At 40.8% G+C, this 12,108-nt stretch overlaps 2 protein-coding genes across 2 annotated transcripts; both read right to left on the bottom strand.

Annotated features, from left to right (window-relative positions):
* Positions 1 to 13: 13 nt before the first annotated feature.
* Positions 14 to 5,744, bottom strand: rsph10b (radial spoke head 10 homolog B). The gene is made up of 17 exons (XM_084938093.1): positions 5,468 to 5,744; positions 5,266 to 5,341; positions 5,029 to 5,097; positions 4,632 to 4,805; positions 4,472 to 4,557; positions 4,275 to 4,395; positions 3,998 to 4,174; positions 3,776 to 3,872; positions 3,566 to 3,681; positions 3,305 to 3,494; positions 3,107 to 3,215; positions 2,857 to 2,936; positions 2,389 to 2,528; positions 1,738 to 1,842; positions 1,505 to 1,642; positions 1,021 to 1,096; positions 14 to 553 (listed from the first exon to the last, which is right to left on the bottom strand). Exons 1-17 carry the CDS (start codon positions 5,572 to 5,574, stop codon positions 309 to 311), a joined length of 2,106 nt encoding a protein of 701 aa, XP_084794219.1. The 5' UTR covers positions 5,575 to 5,744; the 3' UTR covers positions 14 to 308.
* A 569-nt stretch (positions 5,745 to 6,313) lies between these two features.
* Positions 6,314 to 11,956, bottom strand: pms2 (PMS1 homolog 2, mismatch repair system component). The gene is made up of 15 exons (XM_084938084.1): positions 11,634 to 11,956; positions 11,394 to 11,533; positions 11,196 to 11,282; positions 11,008 to 11,110; positions 10,739 to 10,922; positions 9,978 to 10,145; positions 9,734 to 9,831; positions 9,546 to 9,645; positions 9,380 to 9,464; positions 9,144 to 9,296; positions 7,777 to 8,650; positions 7,525 to 7,692; positions 7,330 to 7,430; positions 7,062 to 7,231; positions 6,314 to 6,689 (listed from the first exon to the last, which is right to left on the bottom strand). Exons 1-15 carry the CDS (start codon positions 11,645 to 11,647, stop codon positions 6,546 to 6,548), a joined length of 2,589 nt encoding a protein of 862 aa, XP_084794210.1. The 5' UTR covers positions 11,648 to 11,956; the 3' UTR covers positions 6,314 to 6,545.
* Positions 11,957 to 12,108: the final 152 nt, after the last annotated feature.

Below are 12,108 nucleotides of genomic sequence, written 5' to 3'. Positions count from 1 at the left end.
ATGAACAAAATGCTCAACGCTGTTATTACTGACTGCTTTTATTTGTTAAAACAGGATACACAAACAGAACAGTTTGTTTTATCTTGTATTCATCAATTTTTTGGGGGGGGGGGCATTTCATCTGCGAAGAGATGCAGTCACAAAATCTTTGTTGCAAAGTGGCAACTTGGAAAATTTGAAGATTTTTCATGAAACCAGCCCTTTACTTGCATGTCTCCTTAATAATGGAGTACAATGTGTGTGAGGTCATTGTATTAATATTTTCACTTCATAATGCTCTAAACTGAACCAACAAAACTAAGGACATGTTAGCTGCATGTTGTTCTGACAGCATTATTTGGCTTTTGTCTCATCTTATCTAGAGCAATCTGAGATTCTGGGTGGTTCTTTTCTTCCATTATGTTTCTTGTGACTAGCTGGTAATAGTCAGATGCTGGGAAGAAAAAGTGGTTGAAGAATTCATCGACAGTCTTCATCTTAAGTTCCAATTTGCGGCCTTTAGTGTTTTCTGCTGGTCTGCACATGATTTCACCTCCAGGATCGTCTGTGTACTCTAAAGGAAATAAACATGTTAGGCATTTTTGTTCTGACACAATCATTCTGAGAATTTGAAAGTACAAACCAGTTCTAAATATCATGTGATTTGTGAAGTGTGTATTTACTGGGCATGTCTAGCTTACATTGAATACAATAAATGTCCCTTCATTTTCTGAACCATTCTTATGTAAAACTTTGGGTCTAGGAAACTTTGAATCTGTAATGATGACAGAAGGATAACATCAAGGGAAAAGAATTTAAGCCTTTTTAGGTAGTCAGTCTGCAAACCATTTAAGCATTTTCAAGGCAAAGTCATGGACTCGGTTTACATCCCAGTCACCACTGAAATGAAAGGTTATTGGTTTAAGTTCTTCCAAAAAAAAAAAACCTGCCCAGGCAAGATAAGACCTGCTTCTAGAAGGACTGAAGTCCTATCTATGCACACACACACAGGCATGCATACACTGAAACGATAAACCAAACCTGCAGGCTCGGGTATCTCGTTGGCTTCCGTCTTGACATCCCACTGACTTCCATCCTGAGCTCTGGAAATCCCAGTCTGCAATAAAGATGGGATTTCATCTTATTAAAGATTTTAGCAAAGTTACTGCCAGTTTTGTGGCATATTCCAGATGCAGCCCCAGTCATCTTTTTGTGCATATAGTGTTGGTTGTTTTGTCAACCAATACCGGCCTGTATCGGCTAGTAAAACTGCCAGAAGGAAAAATGAGTAACACTGAAAGTAAATGAATAGGGGAAAAAATACAGGAGCTCATTAATTTTGAAATATCTAATTATGTCACAGCTTCCAAAAATATGTTTGGTCCTTAATATGTTTGAACAACTAAATATTTTACATGTGACAAGACATTATAAGGTTAGCAGATACAGAGATTATGAAAGCGTTGAGACAGGATCTGACCAACTGGAAGGGGCTGTTTTTTGTCTGTGTCATCTCTTCACTGACCTCCACCTCAGGCGAATCCTTCCTGGTTTCAGTGTTGGACCCAGAAACCCAATGGTCCTCCTTCAGTGTTTCAGAAACCTGCTCACATGTAACTTCTGCGCAGCCCAGAAGCACCTCAAAAAACTCGAGGAACGTAATCTGCAATGGAAAGAACAGAACAACAGCTCTCATGATTCAAAAAGAGGAATATTGCACCAAAAAACAGCTGAATGAGTTTACTGATGTAAACAGACCTCCAGATCAACACTGGCGGAAAGGTTGTCGGGGTTGTGGCTTTCTGTATTGATGATCTCCAATAACCTCCTTGTGGTCAGCTTATGGTCCAACAAATGGAGATCCTGCAAGTGGTTACAACAGGAGGTTTTAACTTTAATTAATTGTTTTCATGATAAATAGGCATGTCATTCATCCTATCTGCTGTTGTTGTTGATAAAGACATTTAAATCAGATTTGTTTGACCATAAATCCACTTAAAAAAAATGTAAAGTATTGTATTAATGTCAAATCTGGGACATAAAACTTTAATTCAGTTTTATTTATATAGTGCCAAATTACAACAACAGTTGTTTCTGTGTGCTTTATAATATAAGGGAAAGACGTTGCAATAATACAGGGTTAACCCAAACAATCAGATAACGCCTAACAACAAGCACTTGGTTAAAGTGGGAAGGGAAAATTCCCATTTAACAGGAAGGAAGAAACCTCCAGCAGAACCAGGAGGAAGAGCCACCTGCCGTGACTAGCTGGGAGTGAAGGGAAAGAGGGAATAGAGCAGCAGTAATCATTTAATACTGAGAAGCTTTTTGGTTGCACTGATGAAACAGGCAGCAAAAATGTAATGTACTATTTATACCAGCAAAGAAAAGTGTTACAGTTTGTTGCACCTTGAACATCCACAGCAGGTGATGGCAGGTCATGGTCTGTTCATCCCTGGTGGCTGTGCAGAAAAGCTGAAAGACTTCCCAGCACCTCTTCATATAGTTCGTAGCCACCACTCCAACGTCTGGCTGCCTAAACAGAAAGCCTGGACAGACGCAGCTATTGTTAATGAACAGTTAGTACTACATACTATAGAGTTAAGCAAGAGTGTTAAACACTACAACATCAGGTTTCTACAGGAGTATCAAAACCTGTGAAGAAACCCAAGTGAGGAACCAACAAACTACTAAACCAAAACATTAGTAGTAACTGAACTTTTCTTTCACCGATTTCCTCTTTCAGTTCTGATTACAGTGTCGTTTGCTGTTACCTAGCAGTACCGCTGATGAATGGATTGTCTCTGAAGTTCACCAGCTAGTGAAATACAATTTAAATGAATCACATACAATTGGGTCTGTAGCATGTGTAAGCACCTTTTACATTCTTAGCATTTGGAAGAATGTCATCTGTCATCAGTTTGGAAAAACAGGCAGCCAGAAGGTACTTTGGTGACCTGTAAATAGAGAAAAAAATGAATTATTACAGATAATTGATCACGATTAATCCCGATTAAACAAAGTTTTCTTGAGTATAAACAAACTGATTTTATTAAGTTTATTAAGGGACACCCCAGGCAGTTTCATTGTGATATCTTCTGATAAAGGTAGGAACAAGTTCCCTTACACCATGTCTTTACTGTGGATGTGGTGGGCCACAATGACAAGATAGCTGATGAGCTTGCGAAGCAGCACAGGCGTGAAAGGCGAGTGTATCTCTGCTGGATCAACATCCTCTGAAACACACAGAGTGAAAGCGGTTAAAATAACCTATAAATACTCTCAGAGGATCATTCAGTGTCTGCTGTGGAGCAGTCCCTTTCACCTCTGATAAGACGGTCTATCTGTGTCAGAGTTATGCCGTGATGATGAATGTTACAGTCTTTGAGCAGGCGCCAGAACTGAAGACGGGACAGCAGGAGGGTGTTCTCCGGGGAGCGGGCATAACCAAGCCTGCTGTAGAAACTACAAATTGACCTCAGCTCTCTTTCTTGCCTCAGCACCACAAACTCCACCTGTTACACATGATGCACAGTTTCAGGGTGGGAACACGGCTGTAAATGAGGACGCTGGGCTGAGGACTGACCTGTTTGCGCTCTGTGTCACGTTTTCTTTCCGGGATCATGTCCAGGAGACAGTTAATGTTCAGAGCCATGTCTGGTCCCAGTAAAGATGAGTTACTATGTGACAGCGGGAACGCACCTATGACAAATTTCAGAAGGATTTCAAGACTGCAGGATTGCTTATTTCCTCCTTTACTATTTTGAACATACTCTTGAATACTGTTGCTCCTTACCGAGAGGAGCACTATGTGCTCTCAGGTTGGGTGTGATAATTTGGTCATCCACAAAGTGTCCCTCGAATGCATGCCCGTCACTCAGTGTGAATTTTCCCTGACAAAGGTGACATTTTTCTGAATTTTACAATCAGAGTTGATTCATTCTGCACTTTTAATACATCAATAAGAAAGCATACTGTGGATTTCTCTAAACTTTTTCCAGCTGACAGTGAAACACACCTGCCCGTGCTTTTTATTGTTCTTCCATTCTCCTTCATAGATCGCACCACCAGCGTAGTAAAAGGTTCCCCATCCATGCCTCTGACCCTGAGCAAACTCCCCTGTGTATCGATTGCTCTGGGAATACTGGGATCCATCTTTTCGTGTTAAATTCCAGACATGTGTGCCTTGGCCATGCTGCCGCAGGAGCAACCAAAACATAAATCTGATTCAAGACAGTTAAATTTTTTTAAGCTTTATAATTTCATATATAATTAAACTAGGGTTTCTTTCATACCTGCACTCCATCCTGCCATGCCCCAACATACTTCTGTCCCAGATTCAGCCACCGCATCGTGCCCTTTCCATGCCTCTGGTTGGTCTTCCACTCACCAGAGTAAATGTTCCCAGAAGGGTAGCTATCAGGAACAGATGTTATTGCAGGGTAATTCAAATACAACACCAGATGAGGAGATATATTCACTTGATGCATACCATCTCAGTCCACATCCTTCTCTGTTGTTCCTCACCCAATCTCCTTTGTACCAAGAGTTTTTTTCCTCGTTATAATACGCCGTAGCCTAGCACAAACGAGACCAATTAAAAAGAGACAACCAAATTCCTAAAAAATGACAAAATCAATGGTAAATCATACCTTTCCATGTCTCTTGCCCTGATGCCACTGCCCGCTGTAAAACAAGCTGTTTTGGGTACATTTGTAGGTTCCTGTCCCATGTGGTATACCGTTGTAAACCTCCCCCTTATAGGTGCTGCCATCTGGCCATGTATAAGTGCCCTGGCCCATGGGAATATTGCGTACAAACTCTCCCTATTAGATAAATTCAGTTCAGTATTTTTCCTGCATTCCTTTATCAAAGACTTTGCCTCCACATTATATTTCATTACACCTTACTGACCTGTATTTTTATGAGTGTGTATATAAAGGATGACTGTTTTTAGAAATGTTACATATACATTGACTTTTCAAAAACCCTGCTTAAGAAAGGATACTGTACAGTTAGTTAATTTAATGCATAATTTCTGTATGCTACCTCATATTTTAGTCCAGCTGCCCGTGTGAATATGCCGAATCCATCCATAAGTCCTTTGGAAAACATGCCCTTCACAAAAATACAATTCAAACATACATTTTTTTTTTATTTGTTTGATGCATTTTTTTTTGGAAGGATATAAACACATTTCAAAATATAATATAATCCTCAATTGATTTAATTGATTTATGAAATTAGGTCATTATTTGTATTTGAAATTCATTTGTAAAGCTGTACCTTGTACACATGGCCTCCTTCAAAATAAGCTACACCTTGTCCATGAAACTGCCCTTCACAGGTTTCCCCTTCATATCTGTCAGAGAGACACCAAACCTCACATCCAGCTCTGATTGTACACAGGTTACTCATGACCCTGAGTAACTTATACGTTCTCTAAAAACAATTATTCACATAACTAATGTCGTGAGTAACAATTTACCTCTGTTCAGTTAAGATAACAAGTGGGGGAAGTTCATAGTTGCCATCGTCTTCGGGCTGCTCGTCACTGTCAGGATGATTCTGGAGCTTGATTTGGCTCATCGTCATCGACTTTTAAGATCGTCTACCCTCCTCCGTTTTTGATGTCATACCCAACTGTTATCGTTTTCCCTTTTTATTATTATTTTCCCCAATCAAACATTTTCCTTAGCCTCTTTTCTATTTCTCATCTTGTCTCAAGTACTGCACAAGCTGGGAATAGGAACTTAACCATGGCAACGAACGCTTACAACTACGGAAGCCTGAAAGAAAGCCTTCATTTGCGTTTGCATGGCTAATCCTTGGTCACACCATGACCTGGTGGGCTTTGAATGCGCAACTGATCTAGTATTTACGATAACATTAATAAAAGGCATTTTGTGAGCGCAAATAAGTAAATAATGAAACATATTTTCCAGATACAGCAGTCGGACACTTTCAAGTGTCATTAAACACTCATTATGAATTTCAAGGTAAAGGAAAATACATTATTTCCATTGTTAAATTACTTCTGCTAATCTTAAATCGGCATTTGCTACTGGAAATTCAGATAGTGTGATGTGTATAACGTTTACAAATCCAGTGGCTGATAAAACGATCCCAAATCTTGTGGTCCTAAAGTGACGATATTTACAGATCGTTTGCTTTTCCGCATTTACCTTGAAACCCAGAATAAGGTCTCAGTAATTTTACCACTCAGGTGTGAATCTAGGTTGACCTCACTCCAGTAGCAGACCCATTCAGTCAACACAACACAATGCAAAGCTGTAAATAAATGATTTAAAGTAACAGAGACAGAATACATATATTTTTCCAGTATCTTTTTTTATTGTTCTGTGTAGTGTATGTTAAAATAAAAAAATATAATATGTAATATACATTTTAAAAATCTAAACACAACTAAACATGACATTAAATCAATAACAAACCATTTAACTCTACAATATACCGTAAGAGTGGTTTGACAGAAGTAATCTGGAGTAAGGACACATTTGAGTTATCTTAAATCAGTTACTCCAACAGTTCCTTCCTTTGCAGACTCAGTATTGTGAGATGATGTCCAGGTTAGCGAGGTGCCTCATGGTTGGCCTGCCGTGAGGACAGTTCCATGGATGCTCGATCTCCCCCATGTGAACCACGAGCTTCTTCATCTCATTAACACTCAGAGCAGTGCCGATCATCACCTGATGAGCAGAAAATGTATCAGAAAGCATTTTTAAAATAATGTTATGCAATTTCCCTATAATGACATTTTTAAAAGATCTTAGATAACTACAAATTACCAGCATTACTAACAGGGTGTATCATACCATATAGTTTATGTATGTAGCTTTCCAAATCAAGCTTCCTCAAAGATGAATATCATTTCTGAGTCCAAAAAAACGTAATATCACGATGGGCAAAACAATCTAGAAATCGAGGCTTCAAAAGTGGACTTTAGAAACCAATAAGTGGCCACATCCATCCTTTATATACAGTCAATGCTGCAGTCTATGACTATCCAGTCAAAACTTGAGCGAGCACTTAAAAACAACATCACAGTGATATAAACTCACAGATTTCCGACAAGCTCTGGAGGCGAACATCTGCCTGACTCTGGATGGTCGACACGTAACCCCTGGACTGTCGCTCAGCATGAAGATCAGTTCTTCGATGTCTGATGGACCGAATGTCCAGTTTTTACTGGTGGGCAGTGAGACCAACTTCACTCTCTCCATCACCTGAGCTGCAGTCCCCCAAAAAATAAACAACAAATATAAGCTTCATATTTGTAACTGTCAAAACAATCAGATCACTTTTAATCCCTGGTGCAAATTGTATTACCGTCCTCATCAATCAGAAATTCAAAGCCATTGTTCCTGAAAATCTCGATGTTCTCTATGAGTACGTTCTCACTGACTGCAGTGAGGTGAAGTTTTTGTGGGCTGCAAACGGAAAAAAATAAATAAATAAAAACATACTCTGATTGCCATTGGAAACATTCCGAACATGGTTTCACCCAGTGATTTACACTCTTACACAATGAGCTTCTGCCCTTGGAGTACGGTGTGCTGCTGTAGCATCTCAAAGTTGTACTTCTCATCTGTGGCATGCTGGTCAATCATGAAAAGGTCCGACTTGAGTTTTGTGATAATGAAGCCCAGGTTAAACTGACCGATGATCTCCATTTCTTTAAACATTTCTTTACTGAAGGGATTAAAAACATTTTTCTTTTAATTATTTGTTTGAAAATTACACACCGACAGTTAAGTCCATACCTCTAAAATCTACCTGATCTCCTTCTTGAGCTCTTCTTCTGCACTCTGGTTTTCTCCTGGATTGATCTTGGCTCTGAAGCGTCTGTACAGCAGCTCTTCCCCGGCCCTTTGTTTCTGCTGGTCCTGTAACCTCCTCATCTTCTTTGCAAGCTCTGCTAAAGAGAACTGAAGATGCACAGTCCTCCTCTGCAGGCAGACTGGAGCATCCACTGTCAAGGGAGGTTTCTCACCAGCGTTTGACAAAGTGCTGGATTCTTCTTCTGAAGGAAAATGTGGATCGTCTTTCCTGGCCCTCTTGGCCTCTGGGCTGACAGCAGAGTCCTCATAAGGAGTGCATGCTTCAGTCTCCAACTCTGGATCTTTGGGAACAGTGTGAATGTTGCCTGATGTCTCTTTAAAAGTTTCATTATTAACACTCGTTCTGTCCACTTTTGGAGGACTGGACTCGAGGTCAGAACACTGAATATCGGGTTTTGCTTCAGCTGTGTTACAACTGGACCCAGCACTGTCTTTTTGAGAATCAGTGTCCTCGCAGGACATCACTCGGTACCTAAACCCATCTAGCACCGACTTCCCTGCCGACGAGCATTTATCCAGCTGTCTTGTGTATTTTAATGGAGATTTTAAACTTGAGTTGCAGGAAGAAGTTTTTACAGGATCCTTAAAAAAAGACTGCAGTGTTTTCTGTGTTGTGCCACTGCTGGAAGCTTTTTCCTTACTCGACTTCCCAGAATTGGAACTGTAATGACTTGAAAAAGCAGCTTTTAGGCCGGCCAGATTCAGGGATGACTTTGGGCTCAGAATAACAGATTCGGTGTCCTCCTCACGTTCTGCCTTGTTCTCGTTAGACAAGACAGTTCGGCAAGGTTCAGATGTTGATGTTGCATCTATGAAGAAGCACAGAAACAAAATGAAACTTTTAAGAACAGCTAATAAAAATACCATTCATTGGAAAAGGGATAATTAAATACTGAACACAAAATGTGCTGATTTGATTAAACCTGGCAGGGTCCATATGCCTATGATATCCCATGAAGTAACTGTACATTATTGTCTTGGTAGGACATTTCTGAAAATAATATATGAATCCATGCTTCATTTGATAATACTTTGTAATACTTTATGGACTTCTCCCATAAAGTAAACAGATTTTGTAAAAAGATTCTACACGTGGCCATGCATTATTAGAAGATAAATACTATGTAGCTCTCATGCTCCCACACTTAATTAACTCATAACCATGGTGCTATTTCCTCCTTCCCTTACATTACTAACCAGTGAGCGCAAGGACAAATATTCCTAAAAACCTCTCAGTGTTGCTATTTTACCGTATTATTAATGTAAAGATATGAGGGTCTACATGTAAAGGTGTATTCTTACTGGTGCTGGGTGCAGGTGTATAGTTCAGGCTGATCTTATTGACTCCACCCTCATACATGGCGATGAGAGAGGTCTTCAGAATAGCCAACAGGAGTTTCTCCTCCTGAAGGAAAATCTGTCGCTTGTCCGGGGTTACATTCACATCCACACACTCTGAAAACACAACGCACATGCACTCAGGGAAATCAAGCGGGTTCCATAAATTACATCAGCTTGATTAATCCCCATTTTCTCACCTGAAGCGACAGCTACGTTCAAGGCAACAAATGGATACTGATGTCTGTTGTACATGTGATACACTTCGTTTACAAGTTTGGTCACCTGCAGGGTGGGAATAACCAGAGGTCAGGCAGGAATGATGAATTCTGACACCTCCTCATAAAGCCACTCAGCAGGAATTACCTTCAGGGGGTCACAAGGCCGATTGTTAATGAAAAAGAACTGCCTGTCTGTGGTGCTTCTCCCAACACCGTGGTCACCTTGAGACACAAAACCTGTGATCCTGTCAAAAGCAAACAAAATAATAATAATTACAAAAAAGAAAATAATAACAAGAATTGTGCAAAAAGGTCTTCCTATAAAACACTCACGAGAAAAGCTGTTTGGGTAGATCTGCACCCTTGAGTCCATATTCTTCAATAACATTTTCAGTGGGAGAAACTTGCTGGAAAGGTAGAAGACTCTGCAGCTGCAAGATGTACAGCCAGCACATAATCACAGAAAAAATAAATATGAAATAAAACATTTAGCAAGCACATGAACCGCTTTTTGACAAGCCTCTTTTATGAAGTATCAGGCCAGTGGCTTTGTTGTTATTAGCAACAGCATATTAACCTGCTTTGGTCCAAATATGGCTCCAATGTTGTCTCTCATACTTTGGCTGCCAGTAGTGCTGAGGACTGTGCTGCGCTTTCCCTGCCCATTTTGGTTGGAGCAAGTAATGCGCACTCCTGTAGAAATGATACAGTAGGACTGCAGCACATGTATCATTTTGGCATACTCCTAAAAACACAGAACAAGATAATAGCCGTTATTAAGGTCTGTTGACATTGTTGATCTAATTTGTTACTTTAAAGTTAAACTTGGCATAGAAAATACCCACTCCTGCCGCCGCCTCTCATCTAGGACAACTCCAGAGTAGAACAAAGCCCAGGAAACTGGCTCTGGAGCCCGAGTTGTATGTTGAGGCGAACCAGCCCATCTCTGAGAGATGTGACCTACCACATACCACAAGCTAGTTTTGAAAGCCACGGATCAACACACCAGGATCTTGTCCCTGATCACCGCTCACCGCACTGGGACTGGCTCACGGGTGGAACCCTGGTAACCCTGAGTTTTTAACCCTTGATTTTTTTTGGACTTCATAGGGGTTGTTAGAATCGCTCTTTGTCTGGCTCCTCACCCAGGACCAATTTGCCTTGGGAGACCCTACCAGGGACAAACTGCCCCTGACAACATAACTCCTGGGATCACCGGAACGCACAAACCCCTCCACCGCGATAAGGTGGCGATTCACAGAGGGGGCACCTGAAGCCCACTTTTGGAAAACTCAGTATGTGAAGAAAGACAATGAAAGAGATGACTGAATGCCTGACCTTCTTAATATTGCGTTGAAACTCCTTGTGTCGAACAGGCAGGGTGGAAAAGAGCTGCTGCAGGCTGACCGTGGTGCCCTGTTGCCGAGGATGAGGGGTCTTCTGCACTAGGTGGCCTTTGTGGTCAAAAACCAACTTTGTGCCCACCTGGCTGGACTCGTGGCAGGTAATGACACTTAAGTCACTACGATAAGGAGCAAGAGCAAATTTTAGCTGGCAAATAATTTAGTTTTATATCTAAAATTACCGCAGAACTTGAAATACTTTACCTCAGAGCACATAAAGAGCTCAGGGCTTCACCTCTGAAGCCAAATGTTTCCACGTGGATGAGGTCAGAGAAATCCCTCAGCTTTGATGTGTGATGCTTCAGTGCTGTGGAACACACAGATGATTTCTTCTTAACAAACAAGCACAGGCAGATATTGTCTAATTACACAGATACAAGGGTGACACTTACTCAGTCCTTCAAAGTTGGCCTCCTCAACACCTCTGCCATTGTCTGCCACCTCCACTTGTTCAGCTCCACTCTCCTTCAGCTTGACATCTGCAGCATGCAAACATGTGATACATTAAACTATATCTAACAATGCACAACAGCATTATTAGGCAAACAGGGGACTCTATCGAAAAATACTTTGGGTAAATATTTAATTACCAATGTTGGTGGCTCCTGCATCAATGCTATTCTCCACCAACTCTTTGACAGCAGTGGCCAAAGTCAGCACCACCTGTCCTGAGCAAATCTGATGCACCGAGTGCTTATCAATAGCTCTGATGGCCCCGGCAGGTTCAGAGCTGCAGCAAAGAAAAGCAATGTTGAATTCCAGTGTACAAAGTAACAAAAGTTTAAAAAACACAAACATATCCATATGAACAAATGCTCTCGCTAGCTTACCATGCATCAGACATCTTCGAAGAGTGGAGTGACTTGAGAGTTTAAATTTGTTTTTTCTGTAAAACACCGAATAGTTAGTCCCTGCCGTCCCTTCTGTCAAATAGTATCATTGGCACTGCTTGCCAGTACATCCACTACCCGACACCATGCTGTAAACACAAACCTAAAGCAAGTCCCGCGCGAACTGCGCAGATTGCTCGCGAGCGTCACGTGTGCGCAGAACAGCGCAGCTTCTTTTTAAAAGCAGCAAAACAGTAATATAATGAGTGTGTAAGAACACAGCCTCAAAATAAATACAATAGTAGCGAAAAAGTAAAATAAATGGCACTGTTAGAGCAAGTATATTCAAAGCTGTTGCCTAAAGCTTAGTATTATTTCATCACCAAACCGACTCCGTGACGTGTCAGGGCGAATGTGCAATTATCCAGTTTTTAAAAACGAAAAGACGAATTTTTAAATACAGGGACAACCTCAT

Source organism: Perissodus microlepis, chromosome 8, assembly GCF_051167445.1.
Source record: "Perissodus microlepis isolate ML-2025 ecotype Zambia chromosome 8, ASM5116744v1, whole genome shotgun sequence".
Lineage (NCBI taxonomy): Eukaryota > Metazoa > Chordata > Actinopteri > Cichliformes > Cichlidae > Perissodus > Perissodus microlepis.
The sequence above is the reverse complement of the archived record's forward strand: the minus strand, read 5'-3'. Positions and strand labels throughout refer to the sequence as shown.